At 30.7% G+C, this 27,373-nt stretch overlaps 5 protein-coding genes and 1 non-coding gene across 6 annotated transcripts; 3 read left to right on the top strand and 3 right to left on the bottom strand.

Moving 5' to 3' along the window:
- Positions 1 to 1,533: 1,533 nt before the first annotated feature.
- On the bottom strand, positions 1,534 to 3,468 carry LOC107021504 (bidirectional sugar transporter SWEET9-like). Its single transcript, XM_015222180.2, has 6 exons — positions 3,320 to 3,468; positions 3,181 to 3,217; positions 2,849 to 3,059; positions 2,577 to 2,738; positions 2,216 to 2,335; positions 1,534 to 2,011 (listed from the first exon to the last, which is right to left on the bottom strand). The coding sequence occupies exons 1-6, from the start codon at positions 3,363 to 3,365 to the stop codon at positions 1,718 to 1,720; spliced, it is 870 nt and encodes a 289-aa protein (XP_015077666.1). The 5' UTR covers positions 3,366 to 3,468; the 3' UTR covers positions 1,534 to 1,717.
- A 4,202-nt stretch (positions 3,469 to 7,670) lies between these two features.
- Positions 7,671 to 9,606, bottom strand: LOC107021506 (bidirectional sugar transporter SWEET12-like). The gene is made up of 6 exons (XM_015222181.2): positions 9,466 to 9,606; positions 9,324 to 9,360; positions 9,013 to 9,223; positions 8,748 to 8,909; positions 8,411 to 8,530; positions 7,671 to 8,141 (listed from the first exon to the last, which is right to left on the bottom strand). Exons 1-6 carry the CDS (start codon positions 9,509 to 9,511, stop codon positions 7,854 to 7,856), a joined length of 864 nt encoding a protein of 287 aa, XP_015077667.1. The 5' UTR covers positions 9,512 to 9,606; the 3' UTR covers positions 7,671 to 7,853.
- A 2,448-nt stretch (positions 9,607 to 12,054) lies between these two features.
- On the top strand, positions 12,055 to 12,126 carry TRNAQ-UUG. Its single transcript has one exon. It is a non-coding gene; the product is annotated as a tRNA-Gln (tRNA).
- A 2,466-nt stretch (positions 12,127 to 14,592) lies between these two features.
- Positions 14,593 to 21,224, top strand: LOC107021062 (probable protein S-acyltransferase 7). Its single transcript, XM_015221642.2, has 5 exons — positions 14,593 to 14,817; positions 16,825 to 17,007; positions 18,685 to 18,981; positions 20,069 to 20,302; positions 20,460 to 21,224. The coding sequence occupies exons 1-5, from the start codon at positions 14,719 to 14,721 to the stop codon at positions 20,970 to 20,972; spliced, it is 1,326 nt and encodes a 441-aa protein (XP_015077128.1). The 5' UTR covers positions 14,593 to 14,718; the 3' UTR covers positions 20,973 to 21,224.
- A 409-nt stretch (positions 21,225 to 21,633) lies between these two features.
- Positions 21,634 to 23,615, bottom strand: LOC107021409 (mitochondrial import inner membrane translocase subunit TIM8-like). The gene is made up of 2 exons (XM_015222069.2): positions 23,459 to 23,615; positions 21,634 to 22,096 (listed from the first exon to the last, which is right to left on the bottom strand). Exons 1-2 carry the CDS (start codon positions 23,504 to 23,506, stop codon positions 21,908 to 21,910), a joined length of 237 nt encoding a protein of 78 aa, XP_015077555.1. The 5' UTR covers positions 23,507 to 23,615; the 3' UTR covers positions 21,634 to 21,907.
- Positions 23,616 to 24,352: 737 nt separating this feature from the next.
- LOC107022853 lies at positions 24,353 to 26,060 on the top strand. The gene is made up of 3 exons (XM_015223432.2): positions 24,353 to 24,883; positions 24,969 to 25,030; positions 25,652 to 26,060. Exons 1-3 carry the CDS (start codon positions 24,406 to 24,408, stop codon positions 25,823 to 25,825), a joined length of 714 nt encoding a protein of 237 aa, XP_015078918.1. The 5' UTR covers positions 24,353 to 24,405; the 3' UTR covers positions 25,826 to 26,060.
- The last annotated feature ends 1,313 nt before the right edge of the window (positions 26,061 to 27,373 follow it).

Raw genomic sequence — 27,373 nt, 5'->3', positions numbered from 1 at the left:
TATATATATATATATATATATATATATATATATATATATTCCATCACCTTGAAGGGGTTTGGAATATTTAAATGTTCTCAACATTTTTATAATTTTACATGATTGATTATACCAATTATAACTTATACATCAAACTCAATTATTAACAAGTCATAGTCGCATATCACTTAATCTTTGGACCACTCTACGTTCGTGAAATTGAAATGCATACATTTTATTCTAGTTGTACTAGTCACATTTAATGGTATGCCCTAATGATTAATGAAGTGTATTGAATAACATAAGAAAAGTATAATTAGGAAATCTTCTGCTTGTCCAAAATCGTTAACTAAGACTAGAAGATTCAATTAAAGAAGAGAAAGCTAGAAAGAAGAAAGATTATTTTAAATAAGAGAACTTTGTTATGGAAGAAAACTATTTAATTTGAGTTGTTCTTGGGTAGTTTTTGGGTTACATACAAATGACTAATGTCACCCTTATTTATATAAACCTGTATGGGATGTTTCTAGATATTACAACATTTAGACTATTCTATCTTTTATTACAAATATCTAACTCTCTAAAATATCTAGATATTTCTTCAAGGTAACTTCTCTATAATAGATATCTAGATATTTCCTTAAGATAATTATTCTAGACATTGCTAGACTATTCTAGAAACTATATTAAAAAAATCTATGATATTGTTCCAAAGATTAACTTAATCATTTTTCACATGAAGTATAGGAAATCGGATTCAAATTTCAATAGATCAAGAATAATGTAAGTTAATCTCTGTTTTACGAGAGTTCACACATCAATATACAATGAGTTTATCCAATGCGCAAAAATGCTCACCTAAAAGGCAAAAATAGTGACACATCAATATACAATGGATGTTTTATAAGGTTATCTACTATGGGAAACTCTGTCATCATAAGAATATCTATAGCATTTTACAATGATAAATTATTCACACATACTAATTTAGAATTAAGGCATATATAGTCGATTGACATCACATTACCTTAGAGTTTATTAAAGATCGAGTAATATTAATACTTTTGAAGTTGTAACAAATTTAGATCCATAGTATGCATATGGCTTGATTAATAATTACTGATATATGGTGTAAGTTTATATTTCCCTATATAATCATGGATTGTTGGTAGTTAGTCAGATTGAAGAATAGAATCAACTCTTTGAGCTAATGGCAAGTCATCAGTTTACTCATTAATGGAAATGATTATATATTTTAAATAACTACTCTTGGTAATGACTAATCACTTATATTTTTTTTTAAAATGGATTCAACTATTTCTATCTACGAAAAAAATAATCAATTATGATGTAAAAATATAAATTTATATCTACAAAAAAGTTATTGTTGTAGAAAACAAAAATAGCAACTAGAACAAATAACTCTTATGGTGGGCCAACCTATTTTTTACAGCTCTTAAGCTAGCCCAATGTTGGATTTTTAAGTTCTTTATAATTGGTATGCTTCTAATTAGTAAAAGCAAAATTATTAGTAAAATTAGAGGTGATACAAGATTAGGAGCTGATCGGACTACAAAGCTTGAATTATCGGAGAAAAATAATTACATTTGGTACTTAAAGAATCATCATAGTAAATACAGTAGTTTGCGTACACGTACACGTCAGTGTATATAATTTAAATTTATATGTTCAATTGATATGCCCAGTTATCAAACAATTTACTATATATAGGATACTCTCATATTTCGAGTGTTTTCCGCAGCTTTTTATGATCTTCAGCTATATTTTCATGCAGACACAAGTCCAAATCAAACTTTTGTGTACATGAAATCAGTGAACCAAGTTTCACAATTTCAATAATTTGCTCTTCACTTAGTTCTGGAAACTTCTTATCATTGTGTAAGATTATCACATGGCTTTTTAGGTCTGGAAGATTCTTCTCCTTTACAAACTCTTCCTCTTTCTTGTTGTAGTACATCACATAGAGCACCATTTGAAGAATACCAAATATGAACCCCAATACATTTGGAATCTATTAATTTAAAAAGAGAGAGAGAGCAAGGGAAAATATTAGTATCATATTTCAATAAATACATATAAAAGTCGTGAACAGAGTTCATTTTTAGTCATTCAACATATAGTTATTATCTCAGAAAATCTCCATTTTTTAATAACTATTAGTTGAGTGACTATCTGAGAAATCAACGAAGTTAAAAAAAGAAACAAGAAAACTTACAGCAATGTAGAAGTCTTCTAATAGAATACCATAAAAGAACCACATAACAGCACTTAAAGTGAGGAAAACAGAGAGGAGAAATGGCATATATTCCACACTCTTCGTTTTGATTACTTGTTTCTGCATTAAATAAGAGAGTCAACATCAGTTTCCTGTATTTATAGTATAATTATTTTTTTTACCATATCGATGTAATTTAACATGTTGTAACAAGTTTGCTAACTTATTTTATTTGATAGATAATAAATCCTACCGACTGTGAACAGTTACATATAATTATTATCTTTTAGCTGATCTGATAGTGCAAAAATTTTATATAATAAGTTAAAATGTTTCTAACAATATGTATGTATAAACTTACCACTATGCATAAAGGTGCTACAAAAACACACAAGGAACAAATAAGGGAAATACACCCAACCACTTGTACACGAACTGCTCCTTCGAATAAAAATTGGCTCACTAGGACAATAGCTCCAAAGCCACCAACCACTAATAAAAGAAGTAACTTTACAGTTTGGACCTGCATTAATAAAATACACTAGCCAAGTCAAAAATTAAGTTATTTTTTAGTTGATCTGATATTTTAAAATACTTCTTTTACGTTTTTATTGTACAATCGAAAATACTTACCCTGGCTTCCTTTGATGCATAGAAAAGGTAAAAGCCAATATACATAATTTCGACAAAGCATCCAAAAGTGTTAATAGTGATGAGAAGTGTAGTGTTGGTCTTGAGAAATGCATAGTAAATCCAAAGCATTGCACTTAATAAAGCAACCATGTATGGAATTGATTGATAGCCTTCCGTTGATTTCTTTTTGTACATCTTATAAAATGTTGGCCTGCAAGACATATAAAAGTATATGATATTAAATTATTAATTAATCGATCGATCGCGCAAGTTGTTACGCAAAATACGTACATTAGAAAGAAGAATAGGAACATAAGGATCAAGAGACATACAGTGGAGAAAGGAAAACGAAAAAGGAGATTATGTTTCCTGCAAAATAGAACAAAAGAAGGTAAAACAATCATTATTTGTGACGTTATTAATGAATAATTGGAAGAAAACATAAAAATAAATAAAAATGATTTTTTTTACCTAGCACACCAAATGCAAAAACCCAGTGGACAGAAAAATCAGCCATTATTTTTTTTTTCTAAGAAAAAATGCCTTGGCTTGCTGTATTACTTGATGATATAATTTCAATAAATTGGTAGAGTTCTATTTGACAATGAATGAAGGTGGCTTGATAAGTACATGTTATATATATAGCAAGAGTAGGAAAGTAGGTGCTATTAGTGGAGATCTTCTCTTTATCGTATTCTTATTTAATTCGTGAATTAAATTATCTCAAAATTATAATTTTAAAATTATTTTATTCCATCTCATTACGTAGAAGATGTTAATATTAAATTTATACTTTATTTTTTTTGAAATTAATAATACCTTCAATCAAATGAAATAGAAATTTAATTTCAAATTTAATTCTGAGAATTACTTCACTTTATTATTTCTTTATAAAAAATAAAATAAAGAACCTTTCAACCTTGTCTATAGCTAACTTTTCTTTTTTTGGGGTGTAAGTGGCAGGGTTTCATATCTTAAAAGAAACAGGCCCCATATGGAACTTTTGTTATGTCATCTACCAATCCATAGAGGCCGCACTAAGCTTATAATTCATGCATAAGGGGGTGTTCAATATCGTGGATAATGTTTCTTGAAAATATTATTTTAAAATTTTTTAAACATAATTTAAATAAATATTATAAAAGGCGAGCTAATCTGAACCGGTGAAGAGGAGGGTTTTAGAGAGTAGAGGGATAATAAGATATATTAGAAGATAAGGAAGACATAATTAAACTAATGAGCTTATTTTTTTTTTCTTTTTTTGTTATAGAAGTCATTTCACTTATTTTATGAAGCCCCTTTTTGTAAGTAAAAAAAAATTGTTAAAAATTTGGAAATCTTTTTTTTATAGTGAACACACACTAAACTGTACGTTAGATTCCCCTTTTATTTGCTGTACGAATTGTGCTTTTACTCAGCAAAAAGAATGGATCACATAGTGATGGAGATCAGTGACCAATCAATGTTTGCCATGTGGCATCAATAATACACTGTGGTTATAATTCTGATTCCTGCCTCTTGTTCAATACTTCACGATGTTGAACGGCTATGCAAAGTTAAAATAGTTAATAATTGGTGAGGAGATAAATTATTATTAGTTGCGTTCGATTTAGAATAGTCTTTTTATGTTTTATTTTTTGAGCTATAAATTTTTATATGATAATAAATTAATTTTTTTTGTTTTGGAATTGGAAGGATTTTATTAATTAAATAGTAGGTTCATCCATAAAAAGAGAAACTAATCAAAACGATATAGTTTCATTTGCATCTTTTTCAAGAGCTTTTGTAAAAGAAGGAGATGCTTCAAAAACAAACAAATTGTTCATAGGCATATTTGGATCCATAGTCTTCCTTCCATGTTCGGCTAATATGTCTGCTACTAAGTTAGTCTTTCTCATTATATGCTTTATTATTGATCCTCCCATCCGTAGGAGCATTGACCTGCAATTCGGATAAACAGGTGAGTGCATCGGTTTAATACTTTAGTAATACCTGAAAGTCGACCTTCACGAGCAAATGATTAATGTTTATTTTTAGTGCTAAATTCAAAACATGGAGCAAACCTAATTCATATGAGGATGATGGGGAGATGATTTCCACGCAATAGAGAAAAAAAATACCCAATATATAAGGAAAAATTGTATATAATAGCAAATTAATAACCTAAGATAAATGGAGTAGCTAGGGTTTGATTTAATTGTGCTCCATAGCAAACGTTTGCAAAAAATTGTCAGGCACCTCTCTCCCAAATATCTCGCTCGCCACTCTTCAATCTTTTGCTCGCTTCCTCACTTTTTATACAAACACAAGTATATAAAAATTGTTTCTAATTGTATAAAGCATAGAAAATTGTATAAATACATATATTTTTGTTCCCCTCTCTTCCCTCTTCCAGATTTCGCTCGCCACTCTCCCAAATCTCGCTCGCCAACCTCGCCTTTCTCACTTATACAAACAGAAGCGAAATGTATAAATTGTGTTTCTGTCTGTATAAAGCGTGAGAAAATTGTATATACACACGCAAGTACATATATTTTCGTCCTATACACTTATAATTATACAATAAAAATACTCCCTGCCCAGTTTCTTTTGCCTTTCTCTCTTTCTCGTTTTATAGAATTTTCGAATTGTATCTAATTTCTCTCTTTCTCGTTTTATACGATTCGATTCAATTGTATATTCCTTGTCAAGTCTCTTTTGTCTTTCTCTCTTTCTCATTTTATACAAATTCAAATTGTATATAATTGTTCTATACACTTATAATAATACAATTCGTTTTATACACTTTGTTTTTATACAGTTCTCTGCCAAAGTCTCTTTCTCTTTCTTGTTTTATACACTTCGTTTTATACAATTTGCTTCAACTGTATATGTATAGCGAATTATACAGTTTCTATGTTTGCTATGGAGCGCAATTATGCAAGCTTTGCTATAGCATACAAATATAAATTTATTCGATTATTGTATCTATCTCATAATTTTCTTAAGATCTATCTATACTTCATAAATTTCACTTTATACTAATGTTATCGACTTTATTTTATTATACTAAAAGAACCCTGAATAATCTTTCTAGCTTTCCCTTCAATTCTTCTGGACAATATTTATCTTCCGTCCAACTTTATATATACTTTCCAAATCATGATTGAAACAAGGACGTGGCGCATACAATTGTATCCTTAATCTTCAATCACAAAATATGTATACATAAATTTTCATCCTCTCATTCTTTTTTTCTTTTTTTTTTTAAATATTAGCATTCTATTATTTAGGTTTCTCTAATTTTCTTTTTACGTACTGCATCAAATAAAGTTGAATTTAAAAAGGCTGGTACAATTGGTGATTTTAACTTTATTCAAGTTGCAAGTATATTCTTTTTACTCATTTTAAATTGCATGCAAAGAGGAAAAATTAAAATATTTTTCTACCAAAGGCTCAAATTTGAAGTCTTATGATTTAATTCATTAAATTAAAATTTAGGTAATTATTACTTCATAAAATAATTAATAATGCCACAATTATATCAATATAATATGTTGTTCATCACGAAAATATTATCAACTTTTCTTTTTCTTCCTATTTTTTTTTCCCTAAGCAGTATTTATCTTCCTTTTTTTTTACAAAAAAAAGAGGAGAAATTTAAAAGCTAAATTGTTTGTCATATAATTCTCTACGATAGCTAATTTTAAAGAGAAAGAACCACTGGAAATTTGAATAAAGATTAACCTAATTAATATGAAATATTTATTATTTAAATTATAATTAGACTTTTGATTTAATCAAATCCATTAATTTCCTCATATACATGTCTAAGTGTGTTTAATAAAATAAGAACTTGGTGGAAAATGGAGAAGACAAGATTCATAAAGTATTACTATACTGTTACATTCAGATAACGTGACTCATACTGATAGAGTAATTGCAATACTATTATACCACCTCTGATAAAGAAAAGACACTATACCAAGTTTGTCCGAGCAGCGGAGCAGGTAGATTTGGTACCTTTCCGTGGGTTCACTAGTTTATTTGATCAAAAACTTCTATTTTGAAAATTATTATTTTTTTATAAGAAGTATTATTTTTATAAAGGTACATTAAGAGAAAAGTTGTTTATATTTGGGTATTTAATTTAAAAGTTATTTTTGTCAATATTAATTGGTGTTTTTCAACTTATCAAAAATAGCTTCGGCTACTTGACAGACTCACTTCTTTTTCATTAAAAGTTTGATAAGCCGCCTTTAACTTTTAAAAACATGCTAAAAGTCTCAAACTTTTCATTGTGATCCCAATTAGGGTTAATATATACTTGTTACTTTAATCTTTTATCATTCAATTTTCTTCAATTAAATGAATCAAAATCGTTAAATATATGTAAATATAAGTTCAATACGAAATATACTACAATGAAAGGAAAAAGCATTTAAAATATATGCTAGCCTTTTTGGTGAATGGTAATTGTATGGTTTTATTTGATTTAGGGAAAAAGATAAAAAAAATGTCTTTAATTATGTGAAATAAATAAAATTGTCATTCAAAACGGTTTGATTTAAAAAGATCCTTGTAGTTAATATTTTGATTCATAAGGACATTTTTATTCATTTCAATAAACATACATATTTATTCTCAATAAATAATAAAATATCTTTCTAACAAAGTTGGTTTTTTTGGTATATTTTACCCGCTATAGCTTATAGCAAGATTTTTTGTTTTATATAAAGTATTATTGTTGAGAAATCTGTAATGTAACTTAATATGAAAGTTGATATCAAATAAAACTTTGCATCATAATAAAATAGTATTATTATAGAAAAGTCTGACTATATCAAAAAGTGATCACAATTAGAGCTTGAAATATTAATGGGCAAACATAATTTACAGTTGATAATTAAGCACTAATTATGTAAATACAATACAAATCAAATCAAAATAAGCCAATAATCCTTGTATTTGGCTTAATATAAAGATGCTTGCAAATTTACAAATTACCAAACAAATTTACAAAGTGTCAAGCTTCCACAGTTTGCAGCTTGGAAACAACCTTGTCATATTTAGCAACATCAGTTAAATTTCCACAATTTTTCTCTGAATAAACAAGTGAACCAAGTTTAATTATGTTAATAATTTGCTCTTCACTTAGTTCTGGAAGCTTCTTCTTGTCATCCTCTATGATTATAACATGGTCTTTTAGTTCTGGAAGATTCTGCTCCTTTATAACAACTTCCTCTTTCTTGTTGTACATCACATAGAGTATCATTTGGAGAATACCAAAGATAAATCCCAACACATTTGGAATCTATTCAACCAAAAAATAAGAAAGGAAAAAAAGTATATAATATTAGTTCTAGAGCTCAAAAAAATATACTTTTGTTTTAATTTAAGATGGGTGATGTATCATTTAATCTTATGTTTTTGAACATGTTATATGGACGATTATGATTAAAAAGTTGTTGAAAAATAATATTTTTTTAAAAAAAGGGAATATAAAGAAAATAAGACTAATAAATTAAAACGGAAAGAGAATGTGTGTTATCAATAGGAAATCAAAGTATCAATTGAACTTACCGCAATGTTGAAGTCTTTCAATAGAAGACCATAAAAAAACCACATAACAGCACTTAAAGTGAGGAAAACAGAGAGAAGAAACGGCATGTATTCCACACTCTTTGTTTTGATTACTTGTCTCTGCATTAAATAAGAAATTCAACATCATTTTCATGTATTGATTGTATAAATATCTTTTATATTATCCATGTAATTTAAGTTTGCTAATTTATTTTGTAGATAACCAATTATACTTATTGTAGACGTATAGCTATCTATAATTATTTGTTAAGTGACCTGATAGTGTGAAAAATTTGTACAATAAGTTAAATTCAATAATATGTATTAATAAACTTACCACTATGCATAATGGTGCTACAAAAACACATAAGGAAAACACAAGGCAAATCCATCCAACAATTTGGGCACGGATTGCTCCTTTGAATAGAAATTGAGTGATGAGGATAATAGCTCCAAAACCACCAACTACTAATAAAAGAAGTAGTTTTATAGTTTGGACCTACATTAGCAAAGTCAAAAATTAAATTTCGAACAGTTACGTGTAATTATCTTTCAAGTGATCTGATATATTCTGAAAGTACTTAGTATATAGAAAAGCTCACCCTGGCTTTCTTTGGTGCATAGAAAAGGTAGAAGCCAACGTATAAAGTTTCAATGAAGCATCCAAAAGTGTTAATAGTGACGAGAAGTGTGGTGTTGGTCTTGAGAAATGCATAGTAAATCCAAAGCATTGCACTAAATAGTGCAACCACGTATGGAATTGATTGATAACCTTCTGTTGATTTTTTCTTGTAAATATTATAAAATGTTGGCCTGTATTACAAGCATAATTATGCAAATTAATTGATATATTGAGACAATTAAAAAAACATTGGAGGATGATAAAAATGAATTTAATGAACAAGAGACATACAGTGGGGAAAGGAAAACGAAAAATGAGATTATGTTTCCTGCAAAATATGTACGTAAATTATAAATTAGAATATTCCATGCAATCATTTGATAATTCATTTTTTTTCGTGTAACAATATAAATTGAAACGAATGAAATATTACCGAGGACACCAAATGCAAAGGTCCAGTGGTCAGAAAATCCAGCCATTTTTTTTATAACTAATTAAAGAAAGAGATATTTTGCCTTAGCGATGGCTCATTTGACATGTTTATATAGTAAGTGTCATTAGTGGAGAACTTCTATTTATGATCTACACTATATTTCTCTTTCAATTTCTTTAAAATAAAAAACAAATAAAAGCACTTTTTAATGAGGTGTTTAATAATTATTATCTTTACAAAGGGCCCTATGTAACGCTTTTATTATGTCATCGACTCATCTTTCAATCCAAAGGGGCACTAATCTTGCCCGTGATTAATTATGTTGCTTCTTTTCGTTTTAATTTATGTAAAAAAATAAATTATATGATCTAAAAAGATGTTTATATAGCTATAACTTATTCATAAACATCTAAAATATTTTAAAATTAAATTATTATATTATATATAAAAACGTCTTTTTTAGAGGGACGACGAATTAAAAAAAAATATCATATATAATTATTTTTTCTGATGACAAAATGTGTTCCTAATCAGCAAAAAATCAATCCAGGAATGATGGAAGGACCAACTAATGTTTGCCATTTGGCATTAATAATGTATTGAATCAATTATATATAATCCTTGCCTTTAATTTTTTTTTTATAACAAGGACAATATATTTACTATAGTACTGTATGTAGGTGATGAAAATGATCACATGATTTGCTTTGGAAGCTTTATTAGTAGGCTTATCTTGTCTTGTAGGTGGGTTACGTTGCGTCAATAATCTGTGTAGTACCTAGTATAATTAAATGAATCTAGTTTCATGTTTATAGAAGAAAGGGGTAGTGAAGGGGAGTCGGATCCAAAAAGTATTATCGTTATTTCCTTAATCGTTCGAGATATATAAGATTTCAAATAAATTTATGGTGTTTTTAGTTTATATATAACTATTAGGAAAAAAAAATAGTGACAAACAAAATTTTCAAACTAATTAAATAACAAAAATCTTATGCTAACTTGATTTAGTGATGATATATAAGAAAAACTGAACTAGAAAGGAGCTTTTCGCCGATGAATTAGCTAGAAATTATCGATAAATTTCCAATTTTACATAGACAATACTTTGATATGATATGGTGCATATTTTGCCCTAAATTGATTATTTAGAAAATAAATCAAAATCCAAAATAATTAATCATATTGGGAAATTCCAAAATAATAAATCATATTAGGGATGAAGGAAGAGACGTATGTTTCTTTAAGAAAATTGATATATGCGGAGAAATTCTCTTTCAACAACTTTTTAAGGACCAATTCAATGTGGTATCAAAACAGAGTCCGTCTAACTCGACGTTAGACCCCCAAAATTAAAATTATCCATACTGGGCGTGTTTCACATCGGTGGCTAATGAGATGAATAGATTCCTTGTAAGCAGTGGTGAAGGAATAAACATATGAACTAGTCGAAGGAGGTTTGACATCTATTATATACATTTAAAAATAATTTTAACCATATATATATAGTAATATTTTCTGCCGAAGGGGGTCAGATGAACCCCCTAAAGACATGCTGCCTTCGCCCCTGCTAATAAGGTTTGGACAATCGTTCTCTCTATGAGCTAGCTTTTGGGTTGTAAGGTAGGCCTAATAACTAATTCTAACACTTTGCTACCTTTTATGAATTGATCAAAATCTTGAACTATATCTTATATCATGTTGGCTTTGCTTTTCTTCATATTTTTTTGGATAAGATTAATCCTGTATATATCCACCTTTTTTACATTTAGAAAAGGAAAATAATGGGAGACAACAAGAGGACGAAGCTTTAATTTAGGATTTTGTGGATGGCTAGTGTCCTCTTAATATATTTCAGCAGTTCAAAATTATGTAATTTTTTCCTATTATATTTGAAGCCATACAGGACGACGTGGCTAATTAATCCTCACTCCAAATCAAAATGAATAACTCTGTGGCTCGATGCATTAAGCTTCTATTATATGTGAGGATTTAAGAAAGGATTTGAATCGCAAAGGTTTATTTTACATAATATTAGTGAATTGATATGCACATTTCCATCATCTCTTTTTTCCTTTCTTTTAGTTCTCTTTTGCTTTGACATGTTTGAGTAAAGAAAATGGTTATCCGTTCCAACTAACTCGATTTCAAAAGTTAAATCATGATGAATTTAAAATTCAAATTTCACAGCATCTTTGAAGATAATCTTTTTCCCCCGACTTTTGACGATAATTGAAAGCACAATTTAGTTATTGGAACTTAAATTAATATTTTTTATTTATTCATTTGAATTAGAAAAACATCTAAGTGGTGTTTTATTAGCAAAAAGGGTCTCAATACTAATGACTATGCTATGAATTTTGTCAAAGGGTATTCAAAATTTATTTTAAAATTTCTAAAATGTTATTTTTGTTTTGACCTATATGTACCATATTATGTTTTATTTGTTCTATATAATTTTTCGATAAAGATATTCAAGTGATCATTCTTTAAGTCTACATAGCTGCGCCGCATCTCAATACAACTCAACTTGGAACTTGGGAGCTACTTAGTTTATATTAATATTAAAATCTGCAATACTGCAACATGTTGGGTTCTATGGTGTAGTGGTTAGCACTCTGGACTTTGAATCCAGCGACCTGGGTTCGACTCCCGGTAGGACCTTTTTTTTTTTTTTTAATGTTTGAGCCTTGAAATTATTTTAGATAAGCCCAGGCCCAAGGAGTCCAGCGCTTAATTGGGCCAATAAACTTGAATAATTGGGTATTTGGTTGGCATGGGCTTTATTCATCAACGTTAAAGTCATAATTTATTTGGCAAGTGTCATTCAACTCCAACCATAAGATTGCGGGTACAAATCCAATGTATTGTTTTGTTATCCGTTGGCAGGTACAAGTCTAATGTGTTGTTTCGTTGTCTGTTGGCGGGTACAAATTCAATGTTGTCTGTTGGCGGGTACGAGTCCAATGTGTTGTCTCATTGTTTGTTCGTATTACCAGTCGTAGTATTAATCTTATAGTTTGTTGACCTTCAATTTGTGTTAGCACTTTGTTGTATCTCACACTTTTCATTTTGTTACTATTTGTCATCTTTATTAATTATTACTTTACTATTTTGTTGTTTTTATAGTTCAGTTACTCTTTATTAGGTTGCTTTGAATTACTTTTTTGAAAATAGAATTCATGTGAAATTACTCCGAGTTTGCAATTTTAGGATGCAATAATATCTTTCTTAGAAAATCTTCGTATATGATACACATTCCTACATGTATCAATTTAGGGTCTTTCACTTTATTTTTTCAAATAAAAATAAGAGACAACGAATGAGTAAAATTAATTGTATAGTTGGCATGGCACTCGACGTTGGTTGTTGGCAGTTGGCATCGCACATAATATCTATTATAATAATTTTCCAATTAATTAATTTAATACAAAATGTGCTGTTTAAAACATATTCTATTTTTTTTTTCTTTAGACACCTATATGATTTTGGGTCAACTCAAATACCCAATTAGTTGGTAAACTACTCAATATCTTCAAATGGATGACTATGTTGAAAATTCCCAAATTAAGGCTAATAAGATATTTTTATTTCATAAACAGAAACCCCACAACTGATTGCGACAATAACTAATTTTTGCATTTATCTAATTATATTGTGTTTGTTAGATTCTGATCCATAAAAATTTGGACCTTTAATACTTAATTATGAACCATTTATTTTGTTTTTTTTTTTAAAAAAAAAAAAGGAATCAAACATAATTTATTAGAGCATAGTTGAAGCCATTACCGGTGGCAATTGTTTTTAAGCATTATTGAATCATAAATGGTTTTTAATGAATTAGTAAAAGATTTTTGCTTATTGGTTTTAAGATATAAAGTTTGTTAACATCAAATCTTTTACAACCAACTTTTGATTTTTTTTTATGTTTCTGACAGTTTGATTTCTAATAAAATTCAAAGTTTATCTTTTAATTTTTTATTTACTTGACTATTTATCTTCATATTTCAAAAACGATTGATATATAACTTAACGAGAATATTAATTTACTACATATCTTTTTGTTTTTTCGTCTCTTACAAATTAGTGTTACCATAAAACTGAAATTAAAGGATTTCAAATTATACTGTGATATTGGTTAAACTCATGATTCCAATTCTTTTTTCATATGTTTATGATGTGACAATTCCTAATTATGACTTCCTCATATAAAATAATCTTAATTGGTGTTAACTTTCACCAATGCCACCCCACAGAAAGAGAAAGAGTCGGCAATTCCATAATTTGTCCCCCACTTAATTCCACAAATTAAAATACTTGCCTTCAATCATTTCAATTGCCACTCACTCCTCATGCTCAATTTTTTGTTGATATTAGGTATAAATAATATTTTAATTTTGCTCAATTTTTTGTTGATATTAGGTATAAATAATATTTAAAAGATGATATTTGAAATTAATCAAAAAAAATTAAGCATGGACTCTAAAAATATATTAATTCAAAAAAATTAAAGCGTTTTGAACATGTACAAAACAAGAAAATACCCTTTTATTTTAAAAAAGTATGTGTTTAAAATTTTGACAAATAGTGATACATTTTATTTTCATCTTTCTTTAATTTGGAGTTTACCAAAAGCGAAATGGTTCTTATACAAAAATAAAAAATGTTATTTCAAATTATACATAACTATTAAATGAGATGATAATACGACAAGTCATTTGTCCAAAACTTTGAAATATTAATATATACCTCAAAAAAAAAGATTAGAAATATTATTCAATTTAATTTCAAATTAAAGTGACATGATTAGTACAGTATATAATCAAACAATATATATATATATATATATATTCAAATTAACCAAAGGTTGTATATTATAGTTATAGTCTATAGGATGAAATATTTTTTTCCATTTGAATTTGTGTACATTAACGCCGCCACCGTCCATTTTTGCTTTTATACAATGGAGTGTCGCCGTGATCTGACGGCATTATCCCTCGTGGCTGACGCAGTCAACGTTTTGCCATTTGCCAGAATTTCAGTCAAACCCCCTGCAAAGAACCCAAAATAGAAGAAATAGTGAAGCAGTAGTAATAATAAAAGTTAAAGAGAGAAAAAAATAAACAAATAAAAAGCCGCCTTTTTTCATTTCCCTTTTTTGCTTTCTTTTCATTTGACCTTTTCCCGATTCATTTTGTACAGCTTTTTTTTTTCTTCCCCAATTTTTTTTCTTGTTACAGAGACCAAAAAAAAGACATGAATGGAGTCGCTCCGCCGAGGAGTACGGGTTCCGATGGTGGCGCAGTTGAAAATACGGCGTTTCTCCGGATGTACCAGACCTGGAAAGGCAGTAATGTAAGTACTCGATTTTGTTTTGCTTTGCTCATCCTACTTTTAAGCATATTTTAGGTTTTATAATGATTATGAGTGTGGTATTGTGTTTTTTTCTGCTTAAATTGTTCTCAATGTATTGTATGAGTTTGATGATTGAACTTATCGGTTTTAGCGGAATCGATTTGTAATTTTGATCTCTAAATTTTCTCGAGATTGTTGGATTTACCGGAATTTCGATTTCATTATTTGCATCGTTTTCAGATTAGTTGAACAGGCTGTTGAATTAGTTGTTTATAGTCCATATTTTTGTATTTCACGTGGTCGATTTTAGCGTCCAAAAATAAGTTTTTGATGACAATTTTGTGTTGTTAACTCTGTTCTCAACCTTCCATTTTCTACCATTTCTCTTTTTTTCACTTTGAGTTCAAGCGAGGGGAAAGGGACAATGACAATTGAACGCATACTTATTGTGTGGAATACTTAAACTGGCACCATTAGACTGTAAGTTCAGGTGGTGCCACCTGACAGCTAATCCATTTACTAAGTATCTATTATCTACCTTTTCAAGTTTTGTCCTGTAAGAATACGCAAGTAAGGGGATAGTATTTTGTTTCCTTTTTTCAATTTATTTTGGTGGTGGAATGAGGTTCACCAGTGGTTTATGATGACATGCCATTTGGATTTTAGATAAGAGTCTGTTTGAGCTAATTAAGTTCATTGAGAAAAGTCATACGGAACTTAAAATCATTATTAGAGGGAAAGTGATCTTGCTAGGTTGTGCATTAGTTGAGGAAAGATCTCTGCATCTAGGGTAGCGAATTCTTGAGTGATGAGGTTTCAACGTTGTTAAGAGTCAGTATATGATTGAGATTGCATCAAATTATGCGCTGTAGTCTCTAGTGGTCTAAAGACCATGTATGTCTAGACTTAGGCTGCAAATGCGAGTATACTGCAGAGACAAAATGATTTGTGATTTCTTTTCATTTGCCTAAGATTGGTGGACAGAGTTACCGCATACCTATGTCGGTAGGTAGCAAGTATCTAATGGAGTTATTGATGTCTCCATAACCTGAAGATCAAAAGTACAATGAATAAAAGTTGTAAGAGTTGTTCCACTAACCTGAGGAATCTCTTCGGGGATCATTAATAAATACGAGAGTCCGAAAAGCAGAATTGCTGCATTCTTCCGACTCTCTACGGAGGAAAAAGGAAACACTGAGGCAGTACTTGTTGACCCCAATATCTTCTCCTCATCTAGATGAACTACTACTAAACAGAATTAAAGCACCCAAGGGTGTGGCCTAGCAGTCAATGAAGTGGTTGAGAGCCATGAGGCCTCAGGTTTAAATCCTAGGCGGAGACAAAAACACTAGGTGATTCTTCCCATCTGTCCTAGCCTTGGTGGACAAAATTACCTAGTACTTGTTGCGGGTGTGAGGTGACAGGTATCTCATGGATTTAGTGGAGGTGCGTGATCATAAAAAAAATTAAATGACTTGATGGAAGCTACCTCAGGTTTTTTCTTTTGGAGACTAATCTACACCAAGTTATTGAAGAATGAAGGAAAGAAAAGAAGAAAAACCATAATCTACCCCAAGTTATTGAAGAATGAAGGGAAAGAAAGAAGAAAAACCATAATCTACCCCAAGTTATCAAAGAAGGGGAAAAAACCATAAGCTACCCCAAGTTATCAAAGATGGGGAAAAAACCAGCAGCTACTCCAATAAAAGAAAGTTATATACTATATATTTCCAGAATTTTCTGCAAAACAAAATAGGTACCTACAGACTACAATTACATTAAGTAAAATTTTTTACTGCTAATGGAACATTGGAACTTTACGGACATTGCCTTTTGCCATAAAGACTAACATATATAATTAGTGTGTTATCCCAGTTAGCTATATTGTTGTTTGTTGCTAAAATTTTGACTTTTTTTTTTTTTTTTGCATTTTTGCTGTCTTAATTAGCATATTTCGTGATTTTGCTTAATCTCTCTTAATTTAAGTATTGCCTTTTGATTATGCAGAAATTTTGTCTTCAAGGAAGGTTCATATTTGGGCCTGATGTGAGATCACTCTTTATGACTATCTTCCTTATAGTTGCCCCAGTTGCTGTGTTTTGTGTATTTGTTGCAAGGAAACTTGTAGATGACTTTGCTGGTCATTGGGGGTGGTCTATCATGGTCGTAGCTGTTGTTTTTACAGTATATGTAAGTGCTTATATTTTTTTGTCCGTAATTAAGCTTATATTCTGTAAGCATGATTTCAAATATTTTAGGGTCATATTGGCTGTGTTAGCTGGTGGAATCAAAGCAAGTATTGTGCCTTTTGATCATTTTCAGATAATGGAATTCTACGAGTAGTTTCTCATGCTCACTTGACTATACATTCTTTCAAATTATGTAAAAGCTGTGTTGTTTACATAGCTGTTCTTTTTCTTTCTTGCATTCACATTCAGTTTGGGCATTAAAGTATGTGTGGTGATTCATGAACAAACAAGTTTCATTTGCACATTAATTGTAAATGTTGATAATTTGTCAAATAGACTGGCTTGCTATGATTTATTAATTGTGATCTAATTGCAAGAAACTTTTTGTCGTTGCTTAACATTGTAGCTTGATTATTATGATAAATCCATAACCTCATCTGCTGAGAAACTTCTAGGAATATTGTTCTTTTGACTAGTATCTACTCTTTACATTCTAAAATATCACCAGGTGGTCTGGAGCATGCCCAATGGCTTAAATTTACATGCTCATTCGTTCTAGTATGATTAGATGCCTCTGGTGATCAACTCAGTTTGGCAGTCCATTGCTCAACCAACCTAACCCTTTCCTAGATACTCCATATCCATTAGTGCATGAATTCTTATTAACAAGAATTCTCCTTGTAATTATCTTATTAATTTCAGGCAATATGGATTGAATACATACTTATAAATTATAATAGATGTGGATTGCATGAATAATTATGTCAAACATATAAAATGGTCAGAGCATCCCATAAACCACCTTTATGTAGAAGGAAAAAAGGGTATAGCAATTAAGCAAGAGGTTAGCTATTTTTTATGTACAATGCAGATTATATTTTGAAGATGCTGTTGTGTTAAAAAGGACCAAGTTAATCTTCTGCCAATTTTTTCTAATTGAACTAAATGAATAGTTGCAACTAAACAAAGATGGATATTGTTTCATAAATTAACTGCATTCTGGATCAACTTGATAAATCGACTGCACTAAATAAGGCTAATACTAAGCGGAAGATGTGCTGCAGTCTACTTTAGAAACAAAAGTGAAAGTCCTTGTATGGAACGCAGATTGGTTTCATCTATTTGCTAATTTGCCAGATGATAACTTGCCTCAATTGTTATTGTGTTGGACTGTTGGGTGGACTTAATTAATTTTATAGAACAGAAATTTCTAATCATGGTTCATTTCAACAAAAAAAAGGAAATCTCTAACCATGATATACATATAATGGTTATGAAAAGCTTATTGTGTGGGGATGGAAAATAGAAAAGTGCTGTTATTTGGGACATAAAATAGTGAGTGATGTGATGATGTAAGTTTGTATATTCCTTTAGTTTCCTCTGCACTAGAGAATGTGTCTAGTTTCTTGCAGTTTTATTTTCATTTCTTGGATATCACAGGGAAGTGGATAGACTGCTATCTGGTTTTTCCTTATGATCATGTTAATACAGGTGACCTTGTGTCTTCGTTTGAAAAATAATTCTTTAAGTGTAAAGGATTTTGGATGTTCCTTGCTAATTTCTGTAACATGAAGGAACTATTAATGAGGTTGTGTCCTGAACTTCAATTTTATCGCCAAGAGGGATTATAGATTCGTGAGTCAAAATAGAACGTGATAAATGTGTTTTTCTTTGAAAGGTTTTAGTCCTGCTTCTACTGACATCTGCAAGAGATCCTGGTATTATTCCTCGCAATCCTCATCCTCCAGAGCTAGAGAACTTTGAAGGAAGTATTCAAAGTGGACCTGGTCAAACTCCACAATTACGTTTGCCCCGCGTCAAGGACGTGAACGTCAATGGAATAACTGTAAAAGTCAAATATTGTGATACCTGCATGCTGTATAGGCCTCCGCGCTGTTCTCATTGTTCAATTTGCAATAACTGCGTGGAACGATTTGACCATCACTGTCCCTGGGTCGGGCAATGTATTGGATTGGTGAGTTCTAATCTCTGAAAAATCTTATCTGTTTTGCAGTTGGACCCTACAATATGTTAATCTCTTTTTCGTTTTTATTCCTCTCGAAAAAAATTATCTTTGCATAGCATTTCCTCATTTTTTCTTAATTTGTTAGTAACACATGAACTTAATGTTCCTATTTTTATTAGTCTCGTAACTTCTTTAACTTCTCTGGATGCAGTATTTGGAATTTTTTGTTACTCCAATTGTTGGAGTTCTGTATGTATCAACAATTTGTGATGATTAGTCATTATTTGATTTGTGATCAATTGATTTTGTGATTCTCCCCTTTGTGGATCATATTTTGATTGCTGCCCGAAAGAGGCCTTGGATTCTGAGTTCTGAGTAATTTGATATCTGCATGTTATAACATACACAGTTTATTTTATGTTCATGAGTTGCAACGGTCCTGCATTGCTGGGTTTGCCTGTCTTCCCAAAAAGATTTCAGTCTCTTATCATTTCTCCTCTTTGTTTATCCCTGAATCCACAAAGCCTCCTCAAGAACATGTTTTGTGGTCATTAAGTTCTTCTTTTCAAAAGTTTTAAAGCTAGAATGGGGCACTTGAACGACTGTCAGTTTGTCATGAACTTTCCCAAACCATGCACTCTTTAGGTTAACAACACCAGCTAGTTTTATAGTCAAGTTAGTTCTTAAGTACATGATCTTCTTTTTTGGGGTATTGGCTAAAAAGATACTTGATAATTTTCTCGTCAAACAGGAAACCTAGTAATGATCAAGTATATCAACTTAAAAATTGTTTACTTGCTAAAATTATAAGATTAAAGATTGAGTGATTTTAGTGGGGGACAACTCCTTGTTTTCTGTTCTTCTATTTTTCCCTAGCGATGATATATTTTAATTTGCAATGTTATCTGCACATCTTCTCCGTACTTAATCCTGGTAGAACATCTCGGTCATCTCCCTTTTTGTGATAAAGGATATCTAGGTCTCTAAGTTGGAAAATATTTTCCTAGTTTGACCGTAGCTTCTATTTCTGTAAGCACAAAATTTCTAATTGATGTTTAAGCCATTAAATTGAACTACATTCTGTTTGGTGGTGCAGAGGAATTACCGCTTCTTCTTCATGTTTGTATTCTCGACAACCCTTCTTTGCTTATATGTCCATGGCTTCTGTTGGGTCTATATTAAAAGGATCATGGATGGTGAGCAGACCAACATCTGGAAAGCAATGGCCAAGACTCCTGCATCCATTGTGTTGATTGGTTATACATTCATATCAGTCTGGTTTGTTGGTGGCTTGTCTGTCTTCCATCTGTACCTCATTGGCACAAACCAGGTAATATCTTCTTCTTGACAACTGCAGTGTTTCAGATGTTCCTTTTTTCTTTGTTTATTCAGTTGTCTAAGTAATTCAAAGTCATGAAGTCGTTTGGATTTATAGGATTAGATTATTTGATGTTTTTGACACTTGAGAGTCTTCTATTCGCTTGCAGTCTACATATGAGAACTTTAGATATAGATATGATCGGCGGGTCAATCCTTTTGACAAAGGTGTAATCCATAACTTCTTAGAGATATTCTGCACCAGTATTCCTCCTTCGAGGAACAGATTCAGGGAGAGAGTTCAGAGAGAAGCTGGGATACCAGCTCGTGAAGTGGCTGGTGGTTTTGTTAGTCCGAACTTGGAGAAAACAATGAGCGACATAGAAATGGGAAGGAAGCCAGGTTGGCATGAGACTGCAACAGGGACTGATGATTTTGAAGAACAACCTAGAAATGATAATCAGTTAGATAAGGATGAAGAGCTCTTGTCTGCATCCCCAGAGCTAAGCAACACCACCTTGGCTGAAGGGCGTAGTATCCTACATCCTAGGCGCTCTAGTTGGGGAAGAAGAAGTGGAACTTTGAATATACCGCCTGACGTAATTGCCATGGCATCTGAAATTGGAGAGTCTAATCGGACGACTGTCAGTGATAGTGCTTACCGGATTGACAACCATCAATAGTAGTTGGCCTGTATGTTGTTTAAATTATTGTAGAACAACTGACAAAGCCAAAGGAGATCCTGTCCACTGGACGGGTTCAGGTTATCCTTGAGGAGGTGTGCTGCTGTGTGTATAATTCTATTTTCCTTCTACGTTTAGTTTTCTTTTGTTGAAATGTGCTTAATCCGCAAAGAGAAAAAAAATTCTTACCAGAAATGGCTTCCAACTGTTATATGTGATATATTGTGAAGATACAAATTCTATTCTACTTCATCGCCTCTTCTCTCATCTTTTTGGGTATGTGTACCCCATTTTACTTCAGATGTGCACACTCCTCGACTTTGAAAAGTTTTCTAGAGGCACAGTTTTTTTCAAAGGTGAAAATCGTTCACAATAACACTGAAAGAGAATCTTCAAGGCAGTTTATTAACATGTCTGACATATGAAGGCAATATTAAGAAGGTTAAAGGGCATCCTATCCTTTTACGTCTTTCCGTTAACTTTGAATGCCCTCCCATTTGTAACGGTTGTTTCGTCGTTGGATAGAATGAAGGGGGACTATGAAGTTTTAGATCATATTCAGAGGAATAAAGATCAAAGATAGGTTACTCAAATTTAAATAAAGATGAGTACTTTTGTGACAAAAATTAACTTAGTGATTCAATTTCTACAAGAGAATAGAGACGTCCAAAATTCAAGATTCTCCATTCATGTTTTGGACATTTCATGCCCAAAAAACTACATAATAACTAATCAACTTATTGATCTCATTACAAAAATCCCAAACGAGAGACAGTATCCATTACGTAAATCAACCATCTGCTAACATCAATAAATATATTGAGAACAGACCTTTGTGCGAATTGTAATCGCTACCAAGTAAACAACAGTGTATATTTTAGTTTTCATTGGCACAAAGGAATGTGAAGTGTGCATATTATGCAGCTAATCGTTCTTCACTGCATACTCTGAAATCGTTTGACAATCATGAGGCTCATTTCCATATAACGTTGTGCACAGTTAGATAGACAATTAGATTCACTGGAGCTGAACTTGCTTCCAGGTGTGCTAGTGATACATTTATCCCAGCAAGCACTTGTAAGCTTTCCAACCATTTCATTGATCATGGCCCTTTCTTTCTGTTGCTGTAGAAAATCAAGAATTGCAGAGCAAAAATTAGTGAGATGAAGACATTCAACCATATCAGAACCCTAAGAAAAGCAAAAAACAACAGTTAACTGGAGAACTGATGTTTTATAAATCGCTCAACACCAGTGGCGGGGCAACTTAATCAAACCAAGTCAGCACGCAATTCCAAGTCATGTAATATCCATTCTAATACTATAAGGGATACAAGATTCTGCATTCAAGTAGCTTAAGATTCCAATGCACTCTGAACCTCTTAGCCTAATATATGGCAAAAAAGGAAAAGGCAATGAACAAGATCAGAATGTATTTTTGTGAAGAGTTTAACATATTTACTGAAGTTATGAGGAAAAAATGTTTAGAAGTAACTGGATAAGCTTTGAAATAAACTGTTATTCGGTGAATGAAACACAAATTCTTGAGGCAATACATGACTAAGATCCTATTTTACTAGTATGTTGTGTCCAACAGGCCTCAAAATATAGCAAGCAGCACAAGAATTAACTTCAGCCCATAAATTCTGGTGAAAAGAAAATCAAAGACTACTTCATTAAACATTTAAAGTAAAGTCCAAAAATAATGAGTTAAGATCAACTTTAACCGTTTAACGAATCATAATTTTTCCAACATGATATCCAAGTTTCTTGTAGATGACCTTTACTGAGTGCCTTCCTGGTAGATTGATGGCACAACAAGACTTAGGACATAATCAGCCATCCTTCGTAACTAGCAACTACTACACTTTTCATGTAGCTTGAGTAAGATCAAACTGTGATAAAGATAAATGAGCTCAAAAGTTATCTTCTCACTAGTTTAAGAGCTGCAAATTCATTCAAAGGACCTTCATAAGATAATTGAGCCCCCAAAAAATAACGTTTTACTAGTTTTATAAGCTGCAAAGTTATTCAAACAGCTTCATAGAAACTTTTAAGTGATTCTAGTTTCATTCCTTATAGTAATTTGCAGCATATAAAGTTTTTCCAGTCTCCTTAATGCTTTACTCAAAAGCAAAAGTGGCATCAAAATGACAAACTTAATTGTGTCAAAATTTGGTTCTCCTTTAATAGTACTACCTCGTGTTGGAGAGTTACTCCAGGTGATTGCCTAATCTTCTCTCACAAAAATTAGACTTTATGAATCAAAGCCAAAGAGAAAAACAAAAGGAACCAATTAAATCATATCAATGTTCACAGAAAGTCAGAATGAAGCATTATTGTGCACTGTACCATTTTATACTATTTTCCTAAAGCAGCTCAAGTAATCGTCCAGAACAAAATCGAATGCCGAATGGATCAGTAAAACGTGCTTGGATGAGTGTGTATAAACAGAGAAATACAATCTATCGAATCTGAAAAACTTACATTGAGAAAATTCTGCAATTCTGGTGACTGAAGAGATGAAGGATCCATGGAGACTTCGACGGAGCAAATCTAGTGATTTTCCCGGTTAAACGGAAGTTTTATCGGCTTGAACTTTTTGCGTAAACCCTAAATCAGAAGATAAACTAGAATTAAATAGTATTGAGTATTGGATTGGATTGGCCCATAAGTTTAACAAGTTTTGGACTTCTAAGCCCATTAAGCGTCCGTAAGTTAATGGCCCGCCGGGAGTTCCATAAGTCATTTTAAAAGTATTTTGACAAACTTTAAATCTTTGAATCCGTCGACCGTCCTTGTTTGGATGGTTGTCAACCATTCTATATGTATTGTATTATATTCTTTGTTCGAATTTTTGATTGTTGCTCTATCGTATTGTTAAAATTCGGAAAAGATTCATTGACGCGATCCGATCGAATTCATATTTAGGAAAAGACTCATTAATGCGATTTGATATGATTGCATCATTATCTTAATATTTTCTTCTTATTTTGTTTTTACTTATTATTTAAAAATTCTACTTTATCCATTACCTTACCTTTTGATAATACCTCTACTTCTACTTTTCTTGTGGATTTTATGATTTAAATTATGAATATGTGATATTATATAAAGACAGAAGAAATATTGTATTCATTAAAAAAATACAATACAAGATATATATTGACACGAGCGTGTAAAAAAAAAACTCATAGCAAGCAAGTAATATACTCCTCTTATCAAGCAAAGAAGGATATGAATCATATTATAAAAAATGCATACTATATCCTAACATAATTATGTAAGAAAATTACACATGTTATGAAAATGTTGGTTAGTATATTCAATGGAGAGGGATAATTTAAATTTTATATTCACCTTTATTAGATTCTTTCTTTTTCCCATTCCTTTAGGCCTTGCCTTTCAATTCCTTATTTTTGAAAGGAATTGAAATGCCATTTTACAGACTTCTTAGAATGGGTTGTGGCGTTTCCAAGATAGATGCCAATGGTGTTGCCACACCTAATAGATCAATTCTCCCAAATTTCCCTACTAGAAAGAAACAATCAAACAAATGCAATATCCCTCCAAAAAAACAACCTATGTTGTTAATGCCTGAAAATGATGATAGACTTTCCAATTCTGCTTTAAAATGTGATGTTGATTTGAATTATGTCGCACCCAAGGCGTATAATGATGAAAATGATGAAAAAAGGATCGCGAAAATAAAGACAATGGTTGAGGAAGCGGAAAAAATTGATGAAAAGGGTAGACTAATACACGATGATGAGGGAGAGGAGGGTGATGGTCATGACGATGATGATCAAAGGGCGATTAAAAAGGTTCACGATGATAATGCTTTCCCTGGTTCACCGAGTTTTAGGGTTTATTTTACCGATAAAGATATTGAAACAAAGAAGATTAATGACGGTATGTGTATGTACCAATAAAAAATTGACTAATTTTACGATGGCTGTCCATCGGTAACATAATAATTGTGTTAAAATGTGTGAAGGTTATAATAAGGTGGGCTTGAAGGACGTTACCCCAGTTGGAACAACAATATCATCAACAAAGGTGTGCATGTGATTTTCACAATTAGTTATGTTCTTTTGCATTGCTTCTTTTTTCTTTTAGAGAAAAAACAAATTAGCCAAGAAATTCATAGCTAAAAAGGGAGTGGATATGTATAAATTTTCTTTGTTCAATAAGATTATCAATTATGAATATTCTTTTCCTTTATTTTTTTGCCAATACTTTTTTTTTCTTCAGAACATGTAATACATTGTTATCTTTCCATCATGACATGGTGGATTGATAAAGATTAAAATGGAGAAGTTATATATATATACACAAATCTTTCAATTACCTTGCTCATTTTGAATACGTTCTTGCTTGCTTTGTTATTACTATATGTTATATAGAGACGTTAAAATTGATAGTATAATTAATCAGAAGTGGTACCAATGTATATTCATTTATACATTGTTTTTGTTTCCCAATTGTTTAACTTTCGAGTGAAGCTTGTTATAAATTTTGAAATTAGATTTTAAAAAAATACTATAAATATAACATTGGACAATCCAAAATATTTAACATGCATATACGGTCAAAAGAAAATTTTGAAAATTAGAATGGTGTCACGTATATTTGAACGGAGTATAATATTGAACTTATAAGATTGACAATTTGATACAGGAGTCGGAGTCAGAGTCGGAGTCTGAATCGGTGAGGAAAGAGGAGAAGAAAGAAATAAGAAAGAGAAGTACTTTTAGCAAAGTGCTACCAAAGAACTTGTTGAATGTTCGATCATCATCTAACTCTTCAACTCGATCCAATGATCATCATTATCATCATAAAGTAGCTTCTTGATCATATATTATATGGCATGTTGAAGGGGAATTATTAAAAACACCTCTACACATTGCTTTGTTTTGTTTGTTCTTTTGTGCATTCTATTCCTCCTCTTTTGACTCTATATGAAATATAATTATAATAGAAGGTTCTTTAAGGCTTCATGTATTGTGAATTTGAGATATATATACAAGTGTGACAACGTTCAATAGAACATACAATTAAATTTATTTGTAAATTAAATATTCTTTAATACATTTTGTTGGTCTCTATATATATTTGTAGAATGTTTAATGTATAATATATATTTACCATTTTGGGTATTAGTACTATTTTATATTTTTCATATAATTTATGTACGTAGGGCTATCTAATCTAAACCATATATACTAAATTCATATTATGCATATGTATGAATATTTATATTTAAATCATGGACGCTACTATATATATATATACATGAATTTTTATACTTAAATTGTGGACGCTACTATATATATATATACACACACTTAAATTTACACAGTACATATTAGATCACTCAAGTACATTATACAATAATTATTCCGTCTATATTTATGTCTTCTTAATTAAGGTTTTTGCAATGGTTTGTCATTGCCCATGTTATCTCCCAAGTTTATATATTTCATTAAATCATGATTGATAATATATATGGTTACTTCACCAAATCACTTAACTATAGTGAATTGTATTATTTAATATAAATATATGATACAAATAAGTGTTTTACCTTAATATTAGTGGTACAAATAGAAAATGTTTGGACTAATCATTATACCAGCTAGCATCTAGTTGTAGAAGTTTTGTTTCATCATTTTTCATGAGAAGAAGAGGGGGCTATTTGATTATACTAGTAAATAGTGTGTTATCTTGTTCAATTACTTTTTTTTTTTTTTAAAAATGGATTTGAAAATAATGTAGTAACTTAAATAATAGGAAAAAGAAATAAAATTCATAAGTCAATGCTACATGTATACATGTCAATGATAACCCTTCAGAAGTCCCAAGAGCCCTAAAGCCAGAAGGAAAAACAAAAGGAATATGAAAAGGACTTTAATAAGAGGATAATGGTTAAATATTCTTCTTCCTCTTAAAAATAAATAAATAAAAGTAATTAAAGGCAGGCAATAAAATCTTCTTCAATAAAATAGAAGTGTAATAGCCCATTAATTAAGCTACAAACAACTTGGTCAAATTATTGTTACTAGTATTGCACCGTTGAAACTATGAAAGTGAATGATTTAAAGTTCTAAGAGAATCGTCACACTTTTTTTCATATTTATCTTTTATATAATAAAATATTAATTACTTCATATTTTATAGGAAAATTGTTTTAGAATAATAAAAAAAATATAACAGTGGAAAGTAATTCTAATCTCTTTAAATTATTGTTTTACTGGGTATGTCATATTTATTCTAATTTCAAGTTAAATCTTATTATATTTTATTATTAAATTTATCGTTAAATAAAAATCAAATATTTCATTTTATGTAATGATCGCATCAATAACTTTCTCATTTTTCCTACAATTTTTATACTATTAG

Source organism: Solanum pennellii, chromosome 6 (genome assembly GCF_001406875.1).
Source record: "Solanum pennellii chromosome 6, SPENNV200".
Taxonomy (NCBI): Eukaryota; Viridiplantae; Streptophyta; class Magnoliopsida; order Solanales; family Solanaceae; genus Solanum; species Solanum pennellii.
This window is presented reverse-complemented; position numbering and strand designations above follow the sequence as displayed.

Coding starts and splice junctions, on each gene's coding strand:
- LOC107021506 (XM_015222181.2), bottom strand. CDS start 9,511: ATGGCTGGATTTTCTGACCACTGGACCTTTGCATTTGGTGTCCTCG. Junction 9,361..9,465: donor CTTTGCATTTGGTGTCCTCG/GTAATATTTCAT, acceptor CATATTTTGCAG/GAAACATAATCTCATTTTTC. Junction 8,910..9,012: donor ATGCACCAAAGAAAGCCAGG/GTGAGCTTTTCT, acceptor TTGCTAATGTAG/GTCCAAACTATAAAACTACT.
- LOC107021409 (XM_015222069.2), bottom strand. CDS start 23,506: ATGGATCCTTCATCTCTTCAGTCACCAGAATTGCAGAATTTTCTCAAT. Junction 22,097..23,458: donor AATTGCAGAATTTTCTCAAT/GTAAGTTTTTCA, acceptor GATTTTCTACAG/CAACAGAAAGAAAGGGCCAT.
- LOC107022853 (XM_015223432.2), top strand. CDS start 24,406: ATGCCATTTTACAGACTTCTTAGAATGGGTTGTGGCGTTTCCAAGATA. Junction 24,884..24,968: donor AACAAAGAAGATTAATGACG/GTATGTGTATGT, acceptor AAATGTGTGAAG/GTTATAATAAGGTGGGCTTG. Junction 25,031..25,651: donor CAACAATATCATCAACAAAG/GTGTGCATGTGA, acceptor AATTTGATACAG/GAGTCGGAGTCAGAGTCGGA.
- LOC107021062 (XM_015221642.2), top strand. CDS start 14,719: ATGAATGGAGTCGCTCCGCCGAGGAGTACGGGTTCCGATGGTGGCGCA. Junction 14,818..16,824: donor AGACCTGGAAAGGCAGTAAT/GTAAGTACTCGA, acceptor TTGATTATGCAG/AAATTTTGTCTTCAAGGAAG. Junction 20,303..20,459: donor ACCTCATTGGCACAAACCAG/GTAATATCTTCT, acceptor ATTCGCTTGCAG/TCTACATATGAGAACTTTAG.
- LOC107021504 (XM_015222180.2), bottom strand. CDS start 3,365: ATGGCTGATTTTTCTGTCCACTGGGTTTTTGCATTTGGTGTGCTAG. Junction 3,060..3,180: donor TTCGTTTTCCTTTCTCCACT/GTATGTCTCTTG, acceptor TATGTCTTGCAG/GCCAACATTTTATAAGATGT. Junction 2,012..2,215: donor TAGAAGACTTCTACATTGCT/GTAAGTTTTCTT, acceptor TTAAATTAATAG/ATTCCAAATGTATTGGGGTT.